The sequence below is a fragment of the Dipodomys merriami genome, unplaced genomic scaffold (assembly GCF_024711535.1).
Source record: "Dipodomys merriami isolate MVZ:Mamm:240054 unplaced genomic scaffold, mDipMer1.0.p SCAF_36, whole genome shotgun sequence".
Lineage (NCBI taxonomy): Eukaryota > Metazoa > Chordata > Mammalia > Rodentia > Heteromyidae > Dipodomys > Dipodomys merriami.
This window is the reverse complement of record NW_027205159.1, coordinates 871,137-892,196: the sequence shown is the minus strand read 5'-3', so window position 1 is coordinate 892,196 and position 21,060 is coordinate 871,137. Positions and strand designations below refer to the sequence as shown.

Sequence of the window (21,060 nt, the reverse complement as noted above, 5' to 3'; positions counted from 1 at the left end):
ACATGATGCATGCCACATCAATGATGTTGTAATAATGGATCCCATGTTAGCTCACAACAGCAAATGAGAGAGACTAGCTCATTGATCATGGCCCCTGTCAGAGTCCACGTACCCTGACTCGCTGGGAAAGCTTAGGATCAAGACTGCCTGCTGAGATCCAAAATGTTAAGATCCAGTAATAAAACCAATATTCCAAAAAGAACACTATTCTCCATCTTTAAGATTTAAACTAAATGCAAAAGTTGTATGTTTGGGGAGAACTCTCCAATTAAGATATCTTGCAGGTTTTCAAAAATTCCAATTTTTATTTTATTTTTTTATTGAGTCATAACTGACATACATTTCAATTTTGTTTTCTTTAAAAACTCTAAAATTCCCAGTGAACTGGGTGTGCTACCTGAAAGAAAACAAGTTTGAGAAGGAATCACAGGAATAAGAATTGGTTCTTTGAACTAATAAGTTCAAAGAATATCTTCAGATTATTGAAACAAAGTAGTTTCATATTCTCAAAACCAAGCAGAACCAGCTTTAAGGGGACTTTTCCATATTGTCGAGTCTAGGTCATTCCTCTAACCTTTAGACATGGCTTCTTAAAACTAGCATAGGGGATACGAAGGCCTCTATGAGTTAGAAAGCTCTGACTTTTGTTGGAACTCACATACCCAAAGAGCATCTAGCTAACAAAGATGAGAATCCCATAGATGTAACTTTGAGTAACTTTGAAACTTCTGTCTGGCTAATCAGAATTATCCGGGCATTTAAAAAATACAGATTTTTGCCTCCTTTTCACCCCTCCTTCAAGTCTGTGAGCAAAGGAGGAATGTCTTAAGAGCCTGTTTTATGGGCTTCTGTGGTGATTTTGAACTGCTGAGTTGGGAACATAACTGTGAGAGTTTTATCAGAGTTCAAATTCAACTTTCTAAGCTCATCTTGCAATCAAAGAGAAGAATCAAGTCTCCTCTGGTATTCCCAGACCAGTAACTTTCTAACTTGGTTTAGATTATGAAGTCCTACAAGGTTTAACAGCCACTGTGAACTTTCCCTTCAGGTGCATGTAAAATGCAGCATATAATCTTAGAGATCCATGAACTGGGGTGCAGCCATAGAAAACAAGGTTAACCTTGTTCTTTCTGATCCTCCTGATTTGATTACACTGGAGTCTAAAGAACTTTCTGACTCTTGTAAGATCTGAAAATTAGGAAGGCTCCATAGTTGTGATTCTTACTCTCCTTTGTGACTGATCAGCAGAGTGAGGCTCTCTCAGGTACATGCTTTATGTTCCTGTCATTACACTCAGCTGATGCGGATGGCACACGTAAGTACAAGTCAAATGCAAAATAACATAAATGCTCATTTATGTAAAATGAATCTAAGTGTGTCTATATTTAAGCAATACAAGATATATCTAAAAATATTTGTTATAGATACCTAGCACATCTGACTAAACCAACTAGATTCTAAATTTAAAAAAAAAATCTAGGGCTGGGAATGTGGCTTAGTGGCAGAGTGCTTGCCTTGCATGCATGAAGCCCTGGGTTTGATTCCTCAGTAACATATAGGCAGAAAAAGCTGGAAGTGGTGCTGTGGCTCAAATGGTAGAGTGCTAGCCTTGAGAAAAGAACCTCAGGGACAGTGCCCAGGCCCTGAGTTCAAGCCCCAGAACTTGCAAAAAATAAATAAGTAAATAAAAAATTTAAAATGAGGGCGGGGGTAACAAGTTGAACAAGAAATGTATGCACTCTCTTATTTGTGTAACTGTAACCCCTCTGTACATCACCTTGACAATAAATTTTTTAAGTTAAAAATCTAAAAAATTACTCTTGGTATCTGCTGAGGAAACATAAAGTTACAAACAAGATGATGTGTGTGTGTGTGTGAGCGCGCACGCACGTGTGTGTATATCATCTTTCTTCTAATGAACTTTCAGAAAAACTGCAAAAACAAACAACTTACAACTTAACGTTTTTTTTTTAAAAAAAAAAACATATCAAAAAGAACAAAACAGAGACAAAAGAACCATGAACCAATATAGGATTGGGAAAATTCAAGCTTTAACCCTGGTGGATAGAGAAGTGGATGATGTAGATTCTGCTGAAATAGTGGAATTGTGCCCTAAGAAACAGATTGCAGGCAAATTAAAAGAAGTGAAGGGCATCTCCAACACAGAAGAAGGATTTATCAAAAGCCTCTGACAAAGTAGCACAATTCTGCCTTGAATGGAAGTTGCCCAATTGAGAATTTGAAAGTCCTCATCTTTTGAAGTCTAATCCTTGGTACATCTTGGTCATAATTTATATGCCTTAAAGTTCTCCAACAAGAGCAAAACGGAGGCAGAAGATTAGTCTGCAGCCAGAACTCAACTGACTGGCCCCAAATCCTTTCCAGCTATCACAAGAAAAAGTGAGAAGGGCTTCTGTGAGGAAGGGACAAAGGATCTGTTTACTTAGAAAGCACATAGTCCCTAGTTTTAAGGCCACTCACAGAACAGATGTATCTCAGGTCTCCATAGACAAAAACTATTTGAAGAAGGTTGTCTCAGCATTATTCAAGATCCCCCTTGAAAGGTGGTACTAAACAGGTAAACCTAACTCAGCCCCCAGAGACCAGAAATGAAGATCCACCATCTTCCTGAATTACAAGTTACTAGATAACATGTCTCTAGTAGATCAGAGCATGCTGGGCCAGTGATAAGTAGCCTTTGGTTAAGTCTATAGAGCATGTTAACACCTTCATCTAGCATGTCCCTGCAAAACTCACTCTTCCCTCATCTACCAGTTCCTAAAGCAATAAACACTGCAACAGAGAGGCATCTGCAACCAGCTTGTCAGGTTGTCAGGTTGGTTTATAAACCTAAAAAGCCCTAGAGCCCTGCCCTTGTGTAGTTTACTCTCACATTGACTGACCTGCCAACCCTCCCTTCAGTCTACCTAGGAGAGGGATGCATGGAATCAGAAACAAAGACAAGTGATGCAGCTCAAGGTGGAGAGAGCATGAGAAGCATGAATGCATACGCACGTGTGCTTGGGTGAGGATGGCATGCAGCAATGGACATGGAAGAGGGGCATGGTGAGGAGGGGGTGTTGCAGAAGGGGTCCTCCGGTCTGATCCAGTAGGCGTGGCTGTTCCGGTTACCTTTCTTGCTGGTGCAGCTGCCTGCACAAGGAAAGACATCCTCACAGCCCTCGCCATGCAGGCGCTCCTTCTGCAGTAGCTTGTCCACTCGCTGGATGATGCATTCCAGGCTCTTGTCCACGTTCAACCACACTTTCTCCTTCCAAACAAAGAGAGCGCACTGGAATCAATCATCCCAAAGGAAAAAAAAGAACAGCACAAACCAAATCCCTCTGTGATACTACACGTCAGACCACCATGTTCATTAACATGATTAAGAAATATCTAGATGACTCTTAATTTCCCATTAAAGTTGTATTTGCTCTTCAAAGATAAGTTTATGTCACTTTTTTGGAAGTTTGAGATTGTTTATAATTGTATAGAAGACATACAGCCTTTTAATACCACCAGAAATATAACAGGGCACTACAAGCCTTCCCTCCACTGCAGGCACACATATATACACACACATACCTACATACACACATGCACAGAAGATGAACATCTCTTTCCCAAGGAATGAAATGGAAACAGCTGTTCAGGGAAGATGAAGAAGTTGGGAGGAGGAAATGGAAGGTGGAAGTAATTTTCAGAAGCCCTCCCAGATGGATGCCATAGCTGAAGGACCACTTTGTGATGATTAGTACTTGATTACTTTAGTGTCAAGCTCTAGTCCCAACAAGTGACAAGTTGTATAATGTGGTCTTTCTCTCAAGAGACACATATCCTGCTCTCAAGGCCATCTTTGTGAGGAACAGTAATGTGATATAATGTCAGGGTAGTTCTAGCACCTAAGCTCCCACAACTCCTAACAGTCCTGAAAAGGCAAAGAGCCAGCAGAGTACCAAAGAAATAGAAGTGTGGCTAACAGGAGCCACAAAAGACACAGCTGTCAGGGAGAGCAATGAAGGCCTTTAACAACACATTCAGAGCGTAAAAAGTAAACCTTCTCTATAGGCTCCCACTTTGTGTCAGATAGCCCAAAAAACATTAGGGAAGGAGACCTGGAGCTTTCTCACAATGGAGTCAATCCTTTATATACCATCGAAGGGAAGAACTGGCAACTGGTTCTGTAGTTTGCAACCCAAATTCAGCAACAGGATAATAGGCCATGGGCAGTAGACTCACCCACTCCTCCTCATGCCAGTCCACTTGCAGGGAAGATCGGCTGTTCCTCCCAGTCCACCTGGCCATGAGGGTGTCCTGGTCATTCCGAAGCATCACCTGTTCCTCCTCTGTTGAGGTCGGGGAGGCCTTGGAAGCGATGTAGTCAGGTCGTGCAGCATTCAGTCCATGGATGGAGCTGGCCAGCAGCTTGCAGTCACAAACTGTGACCAGCTGCCGGGTCTGCAGATGTACACAAACCAGAACTGGAATTCTGACCCACAACAAGGGCTACAAAGGTTTGGATATGAGGAAGCCCATCATTCCCCATTTCTGCCCTGCTTCATGGTGATAAGCAACTAGAGATCTGCAGTTCCCCCACCCCCTCAGAATGTCTGAGTTTTCCACAAGAATTCCCCCTAAAAGTAGAAAACACAAGGAAGATGAGAGGAGGCTGAAAAATCTTCTCTAACATTCTTTGTCCCCTACCTGCCTTTGACCCTGCTCACAAGAAGAGGCCTGAAGAGAGTCAATGTTCCAGCCTTAACCAGCTCATAGCTCTTTCCATCCTCAAAGGAAAAAGTCTTGGGGGATCACGCATTATTTTGGTTCAATTGCTGGAGTTTTTTCTTTTTGTACCTAAGCATTTAATACCTAAATTCCTTGGCTTTGAACAGCTAGATTCCTGGAACTTCTGGTTTTAGAGAATTCTATAGGCAACAGGAGTTCTTTGATTCATAATTTTATTGCTGACATTTTATCTTTCCCTGGGATCTAAGTTCTCTTTTTGCTGTATTAACACCTATGAAAGACATAACACATTCTGGTTAGGAACAGGAGCTTACTCCCAGCAAAGTGTGGGAAGGAAGTATGACCAGAATGATGTGTGTGTGTTCTGAGACTGAGTAATATGAAAAACTATCACCCACCAAAATGGTCTAATAAAAATAAGGTCTTACATATCCAGTCCCTCAATGTGGACCAACATTTACAATTATTTTTAAGACAAGACCAAGTTATGGTAAAAAAAAAATCTGGCTCATGTATCTGTATATGCCAATGAATATATTATGCCAATTAAGATAAATAGACAGATATGCCACTGAGATTATATTACTGAGATTATATTATTCTTATGTCTGTGTTATAGTTCAGGTTCTTTTTAAATTCATATACAAAAGAAATTTTTTAAAGTACTGGTTAGGCCATCACTAAGAAATTACAGGCTGCATCAAATCAAACACAATGAGCCAGAGCCCACAGACTTTAGAGCCACCAGCCATGGGTTCCTAGGCAAAGAACAAAACCTTCCTGGGCCTTTGTAAGATAAACTTTCAAGGGCATCACAGTCACTCTCTTTGGGACTACTCTAGGCACACTAAGGTTGCTCTAGTGTACAAAGAAGGTTATAGAAACCCAAGAGAATGCCATACCCCACAAGCATCAGGAAAGCTCTTCCTACCTTGTCTGCCAAGATGGCAAGTGTCCTTTCAAGGCCAGTGGCAGACCTGTCCTTGGCTGCCCTTGAGAGCCGCTCTGCGTAGTAACTAACTTGGGTTTTCAGGGTGTTGATCTGGGCGATAATCTCTTTGGCTCTGATGATGTCTTGTGGTATGTAGATGATAGACTGGCAGCTAGATGATGTACTAAAAAGGATAAGAACAGATTCTAAGGAGCTCTCTCTCAAATCTGATGAGGTCAGCAGCAGCATCTCAACCCCAGCTCACAACTAACCTTAAAATAAAGTGTTCTGCTACTTGGGGAGGGGATGTTTCCCCGAGTAAACATTTAGTTATTAATGGACAAAAAATAAATCTTAGGAGAAAAAGCTTTTAAAAAGATGGTTTTGTTTTGTCTTAGAATAATCACTCACAGCTCAAGCTTGCCTTGAACTAAAAAATCCTCCTGCCTCTACCTCCCAAGTGCTGACATTACAGGGATGCACAACCATGCCTAGCTTGGCAGAGACCTTTTATCTAAATAGTAGAAGCATAAAATGCTAAAACAAGACTAAGTCTTTTAATCTACATCTGTATGGGTCTATGTACATAGAAAACGTATTTAAATATACAGGAAACTTATGTGAATATACATGTGTCTGTGTTTATAGGCACTGGAATATCACACCCAGTAATTACCCAAATGCTCACCATCTTTACCTAAGAACTTCAACTATCCACTTATAAGCAGTTCTTAAGTCGAGAGTATCACATGAAAGTTATGTATTGGACTTCAGAGGGTGGAGGGGAAAAGGGGAACTTTTGTTAAGACAAAACAATGGTTTAAACTCTACTTTTTTTGCTTGTCCAATAAGGACTTCAAATGTTCTGTGAGCAGACTCAGTATTCCTCTCTCACATGTCTGACCCTAGTGAGTCCCCAGAAACTGGGCTTCCTTATTTTCCCCTGCTCCAGGACTCCTTTACTTTGAAAAAGAATATGCCATCAGAAGAAAAAGTAGAGAATGTGCCAACCAGAGGCTAGGCACCAAGATCTCAATGCCTTTGAACTATGGTTGTAACTCCTTCCCACCTCCTCATCAACAATCAGCAGGTGTACCTGAGGATTTGAGGTCAAGTGACAACCCAGTCACGCTGCAGCACAAATGGAGCTCTGGGAGTCAACTACCTCACTCTATGGCTGCATGGGGCTGAGTCAGCATGTAGCTCTCCTAGGTGGCAATGCCAAGTTACATGTTATTTAGCTCATGTCTCAATCAATCCAATATTATACACTTATTCTTCAGGTCATCTGAAGCCAAGCAAACCAAAGTACAAGTTGTCAAGGCAGAGATCTAAAATTTGAGGTTGTGAGATATGCATAGAATAATGCCCCTTCCCTCCTGGAAAGAGGAACCTTGTCTTGTCCCTCAAGGATTACTCTTAAGTTCTGGGTATGAAGAAGAAGGTGGAGGACAGAGGGCAGCCCCCCCTGACCCCTTCCTCCATTTGCTGAAGGTAAAGGTCACCTGGGCCTTTTCCAAGGAAGGCCAGAAGTGGGTCATGAAGAAACTGCTGCTGTCCCTCCTTTTGTTGGACTACAGAGCAAACATGCAAACAACATAAACCAAAGTACCCCAGAAACACTACCACCACAAGCCCATACACCACAACGAAAACTGATGGATTTGCCAGAAGCCCATGCAGCAATGGCAATTGAGCCTGTGCACACATGTCATTCCACAGCACCATGTGCACGCAGCTACCTTCCAATCTGCAATCACTCTTCCAAATGAATAGCTGCCATATTTAGTAATTTAGGCTTGAATATCTCAAAATAATATCTCAAAGTAAAATTTGTTAAACCTATTCTTCCCAGGCTCTCAATATTTAAAGTCCAGATAGAGTATGTGTTGTACATACATCTACTTTTGTGTATGTACGTGGCTGTGCACACTCCAACAGGTACATACCCACCTCAAGGCATACTCCTGTGCTCTGAAAAGTCATTTCCTAACAATAGCACCTGGGTCTGATCTTAGAAAGCATGTGGTATGGGTGAGAAAAGGAAAATTTCAAAGAGCTGCTGTGCAAGGATAACAGAGATCTACAAGCACATGTGCTCAATACCTAGTTTTAAAAACAGGCAGCCACATGAAGAAGGTGGGATGGGGCTGCAGAGGAGTTACTGCTTGGCATCACAGACCTTCATAGAAAGGCTTAACTTCAGGGAAGAGGCCTCTCAGTCCCACTACCTGGGCTAACTAGTTCTTCTTGGGGCAGCCCCAGGAGACAGTGGTTTGGGGGCTTTGCACTAGGCCCCCATGAGGCCCACTGACTCAGACCTATTCTGAGAGGGCTCAGGGGCTAAACCGCAGGTATATGTAAATGTAAGTGTAGAGCAGTTGGGTGTGGGCCAGAACTGTCTGGCAATGGAGGAGTAACAGTCATTCTGTGGAGACACCCATGGAGCTAGGTCCCACACAGGGTCCCAACTGCTCTTGGCCTGGGATTTAGTCCTCAAGGCAGAAATTTCTGTCTGTCTCCCAGGCAGAAATGTCCTTCCTCCCCAACCTGTCTCAGAAATATTTTCTATATGAAAAAGAGGATGGAGGGGTGAGGTAACCAGGTCCCAGCTGGGCTATGAAATGTCAAGTTTCCTCAGTTGAGAGAGAACTTGGAGAGCTTCCCATATAAGAATCACTTAAAATATTGGAGCTGGACTTCCCAAGGAGCAGTCGTGCCTTTGACTCTCAGCTTCCCATTGCCCATTGCCACATCTTTCAGATCCAACCTCTTAGAACTTGACTCATCCTGCTATTGGAAAGGCAGAGCCTTCCATGGGACCTCAGCAAAGAAGGGAGGGAGCCTGCACAGTAGCTATGCATCTCCTCACTGAGCCAGAAGCAGTGGGAGCCCTTTCCAGATGCCTTGCCCACATGTCCTCCCTTGCTCTCTCAAGGGAAAGCTTAAGAGGCCTTACCCTAGATGTACTGGGGTCCTCAGAACTTCCTACTACCAGATGAATCCAGTCCTGGCATCTTAGGCAGGACCCAGTCACAGCTTTGGAGCTTCATGAGTCACTCAAAAGTGGCAGCATTTCCCAAGGGCTACAGAGGCCTCTGAATAAAGTGCCACCACAGAGCCCCTGTTCTGGACCTGGGGAACCCTAGGTCTAGATATGATGGCCTCTGGTTGCCAATTAATGCTAATAAATGGCATGAAAACATAAGCTGACTTCATCAGTACAGAGGGGAAGATGAAGGGAAAGCTGAGAATCCTCAAAGTTCTTAAAAGGATTTTCGAATACCATACTGGTGGGTTGATGTGACATCCTAGCACCCAGGCCCCTCACTGGGCTGGGCTATTCTACCGCCTGGAAGAAACAGAACTGGGTCCTATAAAGATAGCACAATAATGACCTTCTACCAGGTTGGGAAGACAAGCAGTAGACTGAAGAGTGGCTATTCATTATCCAAGAACATTGCAGTTGGAATGGAGAGCTCAGTAACTAAGAGCACATGGCACCAGGGGGTAAAACAACCCCTAGGCAGGGTGTGGGACAGCATAGGCTTTCTCCACATGAGAGCGAGAACCAACAGACACTCTCTCCACAGACAGAAAACTCACCAACACTCCTCAAAACTGCTAAAGAAAAGAACCAAAATGAAATATTAGGAGTTAGCAAATACCAAACACAAAACAAAAAATTAAAAGCCAAGTTACTTTTTGTCAAGATGCTTTGAATTATTTGAGGCCAGGAGTATAAGGACAGCTAAACTTAAGAGCCCAACGTGCTTATTTACTCAAACAACTCCCTGGTCTGTACTCAAGCCACAGAGGACATCCCATTGAAGGCAAGAAATACCTGCCTTTGAAGGAAAGCTCACATGATGAGAACCCTGTCTGTAAGGGCTTTTATGACACTAATAGGAAATAAAACAACTGCATTACATATTGGAAAACACTACAGCTAGACTTGTGAAGATAAGTAGTTCTTATGCTAATACAAAGAGTAAAAGTGTCAACACTGACCTTCCTGGGGACAGGGACAGTCAGGAGGCCCATCTTGTTGGCCATATGGAATGAATAAACTTTCTCTTTTAGGGTCCCCACACCATCCCAAATCACACACTCACTGTCTCCACACAGCAACAAGCAATTGCACAGGTACACACTTTCTGGCTGACTGTGCAGAGATGGGGTGGGCACACATAGAAAGCTTCATCTTCTTCCTATTCCTTAGAACAACACTGAGGACAGTGAGTACTGAGGCAAGTTTGATCACCTGGTCTGCCTGCTTGGTGGGGATTAATCAAGGTCAAATAGGCTTTCTGGGGACATCTCAGAAAATGCTGAGATTCTAATGCTGACCCCAGCCTTTCCTCACTTCCTCCATCCTCTGGGCTCACTCAGCTCTGGGCTAGCATGGGACAGCTTAGGCACACATTTGAATACTGAATTTTCAGAATGTACTTCCTTCTACTCCCTGCTTAGGCATCCATCCTTGCCCACATCAGGAATGCTGTTTTCTCTCACCCTTCCTTCCCTCCCCCTGTCTCTTGGCCACAAATCTAATATTCTCCTCCATGCTGCAGTTTATGGTCAATTCTCTCAAGCAGAGTCCTGGCAGCAGAATTGGGCATGTGTGCTATAGCTCTCCTTCACCGATCATCTTTCAAGATTCTTTGGGTACTCCCTGAGTTTTCTCTCAAAGCATTCCATTCTCAGTTGGTAAATCAGAACCTTTCAAGATCATATTCGACAGAGGAGTTTCCACTGATAGTTTTAGATTGTCCCTTCTCACCTCTCTGCAACCCCATCTGCTCCTCTTCTCCTTTCTGGGATGAAGTGCCTGGTCCTGCTTCTTCATCTTCTTCACAACCCACCCCACCAGTGCTCTTCCCTCATAGCCTACACATATATTATTCTCTCTGAGAACTTTGTGCTGCTTCCTCTAATTCAATGATTTGTGATTTGTCCAAAGTCCTAATATCCCCATTTCTTATTTGTATTCACATCCCCATTTTTTTATTTGTACCCCCTTGATCAACTTAAATGTGGCCAGTGACATTCTAGATCAGCAGGGAATATCTCCTGCATGCCTAATATAACAGCTTAGATTTGTGGCACTCCCCAACAAAGACTTGGTCAATACCTTGATCTATATTCCCAGTACCTTCTTTGGCTAGTTCCAGGCACTGCTTACCCAAATGATGTGTGCTGATATGACCTCTTGGGTAGGAACCTGAGCTCCCCAGGGTCATACTTAGATCTTGTTAGCCTGTCTCCCTGCTGGCCAAAATCCAGCTCATCCCAGAGTAGGCTAGCCATGTTCAGCTTTTCTCTCATTGCATGTAATTATCTATCATGTCCTCATCTGAGACACCTTTCCCCATCTTGTCTACCTGGAAATTTTCTACTCAGGACAGAAGCTGCAGGCAGCTTCCTGCATCTTTTCAACAGTAGGAATACTTATCACTGCTGTCTTTCAAGGAAGGACAATGTATGATTCTGGTGCTCCACTGACTAATCAGTGACTTCAAAAGACACTGAGCCAGCAGAGTCCAACAGGCCTTCTGCCTGACCACTCAGAGGTGGACTGCAGTTGCTGCACATTTTGAAAGGATGGTATCATTAATGAGGTATTTTATTACCAACTCAGCTGTCACACACACACACACACACACACACACACACACACACACACACACACACACACACACACACACACACACACACACACACACACACACACACACACACACACACACACACACACACACACACACACACAGAGCAGCACAGGGTCTCTAAGGCAGCTCCTCCGCCACGCAAAAGCAGATCGAATAGCTGAATGTTTTATGTTCATATACTGATTTTTTTTTTAACTGGGAAGCATCAGACAGCTGTACAAGGACCACAAACCCCGCTTCCTCCTACTTACTGTTTCTTGGTTTCTTCAAATTTGTGTAGTTTTTTGCGAAGACCTCCTGACTTAAAACCTTGGCAGTGTGCTGCTGGTGCTCCGATAGTGACAACATCATAATTCTGATCTAAATGACAGAAAGTTCTTCTGTTACTCCAGACTCAGGCCTGCAGACAAGCCAGTTACAAGGATGTGCACAGTTCTCTGGGATTGTGCCTTCCAATCTATATCCAAGCAGCCTTAACTCCCTAATCTTATACCCTAGCCACCTGAGGACCTGCTGGAGTCCAGCACCATCATCTCAGCAAAAAGAAGAGCCTAGGGTTTCAAAATGAAGCCATGTGAGGCTGTAGGAAGCTATGAAAATGTTCATTTCTATGCCTCCTGGGAAAGGATAACTGATGGGCAACTTTCTGCCACAGAAACAGAAAAGGAATCTGGGAAGAGGAGAGACATGAAAAGGGTTTGGGGATCATTTTATTTTGTGCTGGTATTAGGTCTTGAACTTCAGTACCCAGCTTTTGCTTGGCTTTTTGGCTCCTGGTTGGCACTAAACTACTTAATCCACACTCCACTTTGAATTACTTTGGGGGAGGCAGGAGGCAGACTGGCTGATTACAGGTAAATCCCATAGATTTGTCTGCCTGGACCAGTTTCAAAACCTTGTTTCTCAGATTTCAGCTTCCTAAGCCGTTAGGATCATAGGCATCAGTGGCTTTTTAGTATAACCCAGCATCTTTTTCATTATTTGGTGGTACTGGAGTTTAAACTCAGGGCTTCATATTTGGTAGGCAGATATTCTACTGCTGAGAAACATGACACTAGCTCTCTTCTGCACTAGAGCTAGCTTCTCACTTCCTACCTAGGAGCAAATCTGGATAAGATCTGCCTACTTTAGGCTTCCCAGATGGGAATAACAGGCATGTACTCAGCTACTTCTATTAAGAGAGTCTTGTGGACTGTTTTGCCTGGGATTGTCCTAGAGCCACCACCCTCCCAATCTCAGCTCCCATGAAGCTAGGAATAATGGTGCACACCAGGAACTTTTCTTGCCTGGCTGTCCTCAAACTACAATCCTCAGCCTCCCAAGTAACTAGGATTATAGGCATAAGTCACCAGCATCTGCAGGTTGAGGCTCTTTAACTGAAACTTTTAAAAGTCATCTTGATGGGATATGTATTTTTTTTCCCAAAAACCCCCAGTGGCAGGAAAACTGGAGCAGATTTGGGGTAGCTCAAAAACCAAGTATGGAGAGAAGAGAGAGAGGAAAGAGAGGAGAGAGAGAGAAATGAAATGTAATTCAACCACAAGAACAGAAAAATAGGTACCTGATCCTCCGTCATCTTGAACTCTCATCCTTTGTATGTGAAGGTTTGTGGGAACAAATTCTAACTTTTTATCTGCTTTCAAACTACTTGCTTTAAAAGAAGGACCTGAGAAATTGAAATAAGAAAATAAAGGTCATCAACATTTATTATGAACAGCAAGGAGGTAAATGGCTCTTCAGGTCTGTTAATGCATGTTGGCTGCATGTCACAATAATGGCCTAGGGTTGTCCATGAACACATTCCATTTCTATATGGTGGGTTGGAGGGCTACTTACTGAGGGCTACTTACTGGCCACAAGATTGATTCTGAGTGCTTAGGTGATAAACAGAGCCAGGGGAAACCAGTTCCTCCTAAGACTCAGCTTGAAACTCAAAGACTTGCCACAGAGATGTGATCCTGGACAACACAATGCCAGCACCACTATAAAAAGTGAACAGGTCCATGACAGAAACTACCTGTCCTCACTCCAGAGTGCCAGCACCCAGGATCTGAGAAACTGGATCACCTAGTGCAATGCAACTCAATTCTGAAAAGTGATGGAAAGGTGTGCTCATCATTCCAGGTCCAAGCAGATGAGTAAATGCAACAGAACACAGACCTCAACAAATGTCTTTGGGTATGCTTGGTTGGGTAAGAAGGTTGGGTGATATTTTATAATCAGTATCTAAAATCTTAGTTCTTTAATCAGAATTCAGAATCCATAACTACTTAAGTGAAGAACCATAGACCTAACCAAGAATTAAAATGACACAACTGTAGAAGTAATAAACATTGCAACTCATATAAAACAGTAAAGTTTGATTGTCACTGTGCAGATCAGCAGCCTATGCTTTATGTCTTGTCACAGGAATTAGTCTCTAGGGCCTGATACTCACACTGTAGCCCTCACACCAGCAGTTAAGGTGAAAAATACCAAGATGCTGTGAGAAATGAAAACTTCCAGACATGCATTATACAAGGTTCTCAGAAGACTGGGATAACATTTGAGAAGATCTATTCCAGAAAACTTAAAGTTATATGACTTTCACACTTACCCAGGGAGCATTTGTCCAGCATTGGTCGATTTCTTGCTTCTTCAGACAAATGCTGTCATTTCTCTTAGCAATGTACTTAAGACTTATTCTTCAGGATCAAATCAACCTCATATACTACCATCTTGTCATACCTATATTTAGCTTTTCTTACCCAAGTTTATGGACATGTTTTTATGTTCTGTGTCAAAACCGCAATAAGGGCTTATGTTATTTCCTTAAACCCTGAAATAATTTAAGGAAAGTATACAGTGGAAGAAAGACAGAATAAGAAGATAGAGAATTATTTGAAATACTGAAGCCATAAATGAACTAATGAAAACCAAAAAATACATTCTATTAAGTGTTAAGAACAGTTTTCTAAATCTAACCTGAAAGTTTTAGAAATCAAATGGCATCTTTCAAGAATAAAGAATGTAGGGCAAGGGCTGCAGCTCAATGGCAGAGTTTTACCATGTGCAAGACCTGAGGTTTGATCCTCAGCACTGAAAATTTTTTAAAAAGAAGAAAAAAAAAAAACAGTGTTTACACTTCCCTTTCTATCTTTAGCCTTAAAATATAGAGTTCTATTCTGACAATTTATATGCTCAATAAAGTAGAAATGCATAATTAAACCAGAAATTCTATAGAACTGTTTCATCTCAAGGCAGATGGCCTATATGCTTTTGGTCATTTCAGTGATATTAAAGCAAGATGAAGATATTACATAAACCATTAATAGCTTGTGGTTCTGTCTCCTCTGAATCTTACCCTGTAGTGATTGTGTTGGTAGATGGCATCAAGAAGGGCTTTCAGTGCAACTAACTGATTTGCCTTTTTAATTAAAATCTGAAAAGGTATATTTGAAAGAATTCACATCTATATAAAATCTATTTTTTAAAACCTATTCAAGTTTGTCAGTAAGAGTGTGCAAGTGATCCTAGGCTCCACCCCTCTGGCCAGGAAAGTAGGGAGTGCATGTGCTTGGAGAAGATGGGCCATACCCACCTTTGTACTGATGAAGGTCAGTCAGGTTCTCCTGGTATGTGAGGATAACTGTCTGATACTGGGTGACGATTTGACGCCGAAGGCTTTCCCAGCAAGGAGACAGCTCCCCTAACTCCTCCAGCTCACATACTCTGCAAAGAAGACACACTTGTCAGGCCTTGGGGATAGCTCACCTCGTCAGAGAAATCTAGGAATCTTGACTAAAAGAACAAGATGCACATGAAAGGAGCACTGATAGCAGAGTACTAGCCAACCTAAAAAGCAACTGAAGGGAAGGTAGACAAACAGCTACCTGAAAGAGAGATCACATGAGAAAATGTACCAAAAGGTTTTTAGGAACTCAGTAGAATGTTCAAGAGAAACAGTGGAAATAGTGAGAGGGAAGAGGCTGTCAGGAAGTTGGCTCTGGAGTGGTATCCTGGTGACCTTGCAAATACCACTCTGACACTGGCACAGCTTTCCTGAAGCTGAGTAAGATGATGTGTGACTGTCCAGAAGAAAGGGACTGGAGACATGTCAGTAACTGCCATGAGGGAATTTTCCACATGCCTCCCCATCTTTCTCCTCAGTGGCTATCAGGACAGTGTCTCCTTGTTTTCCAGGTTCTGATCAGGTGCAGACTTTCTACTCCTACCCCACTACTGGGCTGAAGCCTAGAGCTGGCTCTTCAGCAATGGATGCTGTAGTCAACAGTCCCTTGGACTCAATGTCATCATTTCGGGGAATGGGAAAAGGACTATTATGAAATGGTACCTTTGACTGTTCTTCCTTTTGCTGCCTATGAAAGGAAGACAAGGACTGGCTCCAGCCTTGACTTCTATGTATGTGCCTGACAAAGGCATGGAGGACAGGGGAAAAGGAGAAGAGTTGACAAATTATCTCCAGAAAAATGTAGGCTGTAAGTCAGAGCTGAATATGAACTCCTTAGCTCAGCAATAGTAACTACACAATTGAAACAACAATAATACAAGATGTAATTTTAAAACTGTACAACTGGGCTGGGAATGTGGCTTAGTGGTAGAGTGCTTGCCTAGCATGCATGAAGCCCAGGGTTTGATTCCTTAGTACCACATCAACAGAAAAAGCCACAAGTGGCCCGGTGGCTGAAAGTAGTATAATGTTAGCCTTGAACAAATGAAGCTCAGAGACAGTGCCCACGCCCTGAGTTCAAGCCCTAGAACTGCCCCCCCCCAAATTAATTAATTTAAAAAAACATCTTGGTTTCTTAAACAACAACAACAATAGACAACAGATAACAGATAACAAAGGCCTAAGTACCTCATCACAGGAAATCAGTAACTAATCACAGAAAATGATAGAGGGCTCTTTAAACGTATATATAAAGACAGCAGGTAAGCCGGACGCTAGTAGCTCCTGCCTGTAGTCTTAGCTACTCAGGAGGCTGAGACCTGAGGATTACAGTTTGAAGCCAGCCCTAGGTAAGAAAGTCTGCGAGACCTTTATCTCCAGTTAACCAACAAAAAGACAGAACTAGAGCTGTAGCTCAAGTGGTAGAATGTTAGCCATGAACAAAAAGCACCCAGGCTCTGAGTTCAAGCCCTAGGACTAGCACAGAGCAAAAAAAAATTTAATATATAGCAGTAAACATTACAACCATTAAGTGATTGCCTGCAGGAAATAGAAATTACAGGGTGCTATGTCTTTGAAAGGAAAAACAATTAGACGCAAGTTTTTAGGAATCAAATTGTATAACATTTTTTTAAAGTTTTGTCATTTTATTATTATTAAAGTAGCAAACCTAATGTAAAATAAAACCCAATGAAGTTGGAGCTACACTGAAACCAAGATTCTCATTCCCTGCCAGCCACCAGTCTGCCGGTCTCAGGCTACTACAGAGCACAGGAGCCCTGTCTATCTCTGCTGTTAGCCACTCTCTTAGGATGTCTTTACCTCTGTGTTGCACATGACTGTCCCCTTTGCCTTCAGGTCAGCTAATGCTGCTATATCCCAAAGACCTGCCTCACCTCTCTCTTCCCCCAGCTCCCTTTTTCTTTTTCTACTATGGGAATGACAGTCCTGGGGCTTGGCTTCAGGGTCTAGGCACACTGTCCCTGAGCCTTTTTGCTCTACCACTTGAGCCACAGCTCTGCTTTCAGCATTTTGATGATTAACTGGAGATAAGAATCTCAGATCTCAGCCTCCTGGGTAGCTAGGATTACAGGTGTGAGCCACTGGTGCTCAGCCACAGCTCCCTTTCAGTGTTGGGCATACACTAACTTATCTAGCACACCTGAAAGTGGTTCCCTTCTCCCTCCCTTTCTGATCATTCCTGGTGACCACCCAGAGTATAAGTACCCCACTCTAGAAAACAACTGGGCAGCTATGACTAAAGAATAACCAGCTATCTGTAACATTCTGAAGGATATGTGAGAAGAGAATGAAGAGGCACTGAGTGTTGGGCACACCTCTGGGGCTTCAAGCACAATGTCTAATGAAATCCTTATCAAGGATGAAAAATACACATGAACTACTGAGACTCTGGCAAGCTAAGGCCACAGGCAAGCAGCAGGAAGGGTTTGCAGCCTAGCCTGTCTTTACCTACTGTATCTTAGATAGGAAAAGATATGTGTAATGGGGTGATGGATGGTCACCCTTTCCATGTGACCTTACCTGGCTGCATCTTCTTCTAGTAGGAGCTTCACAAACTGCCGGGGCACATGCAGGGAGAGCACACTCTCTGCCATCTGCTCCAGGATCCTCAGGTGGTTGCCATCAGTGGTTGGGAATCGGTACATGCGGCAGATGGCGCCTCCAAACACTAAGGTAGGAAGGCAAGGGAGACAGGCTCTGGGTAAGCTGGCCAAAGACCCATGGGTCCTCCCATTCAGGCTTTCAGTGATGCTGGCAGCATCAAGTCCTCTCTCCAGTCTTCTCAAGGGAGTTTAAGCACATAAAACAAACCCCATGAACTGACTATACCTGATGCTCCTCCTCTATTACATGCAATCTTCTTGTCCCGGAAGATGACTAACTCTAAAGTGCAAAAAGCTGAGGCGGGGAGCGTATCACTGAATTCAATATGAAAGGAGAAAGAATGTCACATTGATGAGCAGGAGACAGGTAATGATCAGGATGTGGCTATAACAATCACAGAAGGTAGGAGCAGGAGGTGACCATAGGACTAAGTGAACACTCACAAGAGTGGCAAGAGTACCCACCCGATTTCAGTAAAGTGTCTTTTCGCAATGAAGCATATTTGGATCGGATTCCCAATGCCTCAGTCAGGCTCTCATCAACAGGCAGAACCATCTGATAAAACACAAGAAATCTGAAACTCAGGTGACTGCAGAGCCCACAGAAATGGAGATCCCATACATAATACCTGAACTCAATACATGCAAATCATTAACTCTACAATGAATATGCTGCCCAAACCACATACACATTAATTCCCCTCTCAGTATTCTGAGCATTTTCCAAACATGGCCAGTTTTCCTCATACCAATGTCTTATAAGTCATTTCACCTTGTGTTTCATAATTCTAATATGCAAAATGATGACAAGGGTTTCTCAGGATAGTGTTTTAGATGAAACAAAATATCTTTATAGCAATGACTACTTAGTGTTGGGGCTCTTAAATTAGAATTTTCATTTGAGGGCATGTGGTCTATGAGAGACTGTGTGTATAGGTGCATGCAGGAGAGAAGGAGAGGAAAGATGGAAGGAAAAGATGCTGAAAAGAAGGCAGTATGCAAGGTGACTGGGGCATGTCAATGTCTGGGAGAGACAGTTACTACCAGATTATAATGGAGGACCCAGGTCTCTATCATCTCTTCATTGGCATGCCACTCACCACACCCTGGCCAATTTCCTGTCTTCTTGTTCCTGCTCATTAAAAGTGGCCAGTATGGTGCAGAGAGCAGAGGAAAGCTCTAGGACACCAGAGTTTCATAGGCCAGGGCAGGAGACCTTTCTCCCTACTAGAAGCCATGCCTGGAGAGGACCAGAGTACTCCAAGGGGTGCAGCATTAATCAGCAGGTTCTGTCTTTTGCTGAGTACAGAGGCTATCTCCACAAGGATAGATCCACAAGGCTCTGTGGGAGAAGAGGAAAGCATCTACTTACCCTTCCATTGACTGTGTCTACAGACCGGGTCACAGGGGGTTGCTGGTCTGACTTCTCCTCCATCTGCCAGCCAATCACTGTGATGTTACCCACACGATCACTCTCTGCAGACCTGCAACAAACAATATGTTTTGATGAGCTGCACTGAGACTGTACTTGTTTTCTGCTTAACCTCAAAGCTCAACCATCCTGTGCCTTTATGGTCCTAGAGCAGCAAGGCCCAGCCAGTTGATCAACCAGTCATCACCACTCACTGTTATATACCTTTGAAGGGAGGCAAACACAGAAACCACAGGACACAACAGAGATCTATGTCTGACTAGGGCTGGGAAAGACTTGCCTGGTGAAGTCAGAGGAACTTCCCACTGGAGGAGTTAGTGGTGCTCCAGAGATGCTGCCAGCCCCTGGGACCAACTTATCTTAGGCAACCAGGGGAGCCTCAGGTGTTCCTTTACATTGCCTAATTCAGCCCAGTTCTAAATGTTTTTATCATACCATTTACTTACCATTTCCTTTATGACTTTCTCTCATTCTTACTGTTCTCAGGCCTGGGAAAGTCTTTCCTGTGCCATCTGTTCAATCATCTTTAAGTTTTTTCCAAAATGAAGATGTTCATTTCTCTGACCCGACTAGACTTAGTTCTGGCATATAATCTATGTAAATATTTTCTCAAACAGCCCTTTCTCTCACATGATCCCTCACTTGACCTAAGATTCCTGAATCCAGTTCTCTGTACACACTAAGGACTGCTGCAGGGCTCTTGTCCTGTCAGCAGTCAGGATACCCAATTACAGCTGGGCTTATATCTCCTATGGATATTCTTAGCACATTGTCCTGCAGACATCTGCTTGCACGTTTCTATTGTGACAGGCCCTCTGATGGGTGGAGAGGTTCATCTTGCCTCACCTCAGAGAACAACCACTGCCCCACTCCAGATTAGTTCTGGAAAGAGCCTGTGTGTTCTCTCAGAATAAGAATGGGGTCTTATTCTGTGTGTCCCTGGACCCTTGATTCCAGATCCTTCCAAAGGAATAAAACTGAATACCAACCTTAGTGTTAAATGTAACCTGTGATGCCTGTCCTGGAGCAGATCTTTGACAATGAATGTTCCAGAGCCCAGTAAATACATCTGAGGAAGAGGAGGGAGATGCAGCATAAGCATACTTGTTTTGCCTCTGGTCAAATTTTTGTGGCCCAGGGGAGTCTGGTTAGTTCTCACCATATCTCCCACCTTCCTCTCAGAAATGCAATAGGCATGCTCAGAAAAGAATTCCCAAAGACAAATACGTTTATAGGCATGAGTTAATTTGTGAGCCAATAGTAAAATAACTCTTGTGATCAATTCTCACTCAAATTATAGCATATCTGTAGAGAAAAAAAGTCCCATGAACCCCATGTTACTTAACTGTTCCCTGAGATCTATCTTTGACGTCATACACAGATAGTTTGATTTGTGTCATCTGATTGATAAGTGAGTCTTGAAAGAAGGCAATACTGCTTAGAAATATAGGATTGTTGGTTCCCTAGAATAGAAAAGAATATTATCAGAGCTAGATTTTTTTAAGTAATTGTTTTTTAAATATACTAACATTTTAAGAATGAGCAACCAACACTTTTACTTGTTTGGTATCTAAATGCTAATGGTGGCATAAGTGAATACATATAAGCAAAAACCTTTCCAAAAGAGGAAAATGTAGTCTGACCTAGAATGTTACAGACCCAGACACAACCAATAGACTCACTACATGAGCTGTGCTGGGACTCATTTCTAAGGCTTTATACAAGAAAGAAAAACTTTCTAAAACTGAAATGTATTTAAGATCCAAGAATGTTCTTAGTGTTACAACTTTGTAGATTATATATTTGGACCTACAACTTGGGACTGTTAATTTAAGATGTACAAACAATCACACAGAAGAGGAATGAAAGGCCTAAGTTGCTTATTTCTAGAACCCTGTGTTTGGAATAATTAAAGCTGACTTTTTAGAAGTTATCCAGGACCAGCTGCTAGTTTCCAGATCAAAAATAGCTATTTCCTGGTAGCA

General features: G+C 42.8%; 1 protein-coding gene across 8 annotated transcripts in view; it reads right to left on the bottom strand.

The window, feature by feature from the left end:
- Inpp4a (inositol polyphosphate-4-phosphatase type I A) overlaps positions 1-21,060 on the bottom strand; it is a 136,376-nt gene that overhangs the window by 33,756 nt on the left and 81,560 nt on the right. For 3 of the 8 annotated variants that reach the window (XM_069988484.1, XM_069988482.1, XM_069988483.1), the window contains exons 6-17: positions 20,422-20,538; positions 20,065-20,144; positions 19,016-19,127; positions 18,109-18,199; positions 17,561-17,708; positions 14,930-15,060; positions 12,911-13,015; positions 11,601-11,709; positions 9,284-9,301; positions 5,678-5,861; positions 4,240-4,458; positions 3,133-3,271 (exon numbers count right to left, since the gene is read on the bottom strand). In XM_069988484.1, the coding sequence (XP_069844585.1) occupies positions 3,133-3,271; positions 4,240-4,458; positions 5,678-5,861; positions 9,284-9,301; positions 11,601-11,709; positions 12,911-13,015; positions 14,930-15,060; positions 17,561-17,708; positions 18,109-18,199; positions 19,016-19,127; positions 20,065-20,144; positions 20,422-20,538 (1,453 nt within the window). Of the gene's footprint in view, positions 1-3,015; positions 3,272-4,239; positions 4,459-5,677; positions 5,862-9,283; positions 9,302-11,600; positions 11,710-12,910; positions 13,016-14,929; positions 15,061-17,560; positions 17,709-18,108; positions 18,200-19,015; positions 19,128-19,521; positions 19,662-20,064; positions 20,145-20,421; positions 20,539-21,060 lie in introns of those variants that run through there. The other 5 variants (XM_069988485.1, XM_069988486.1, XM_069988480.1 and 2 more) reach the window with 4 other exon arrangements.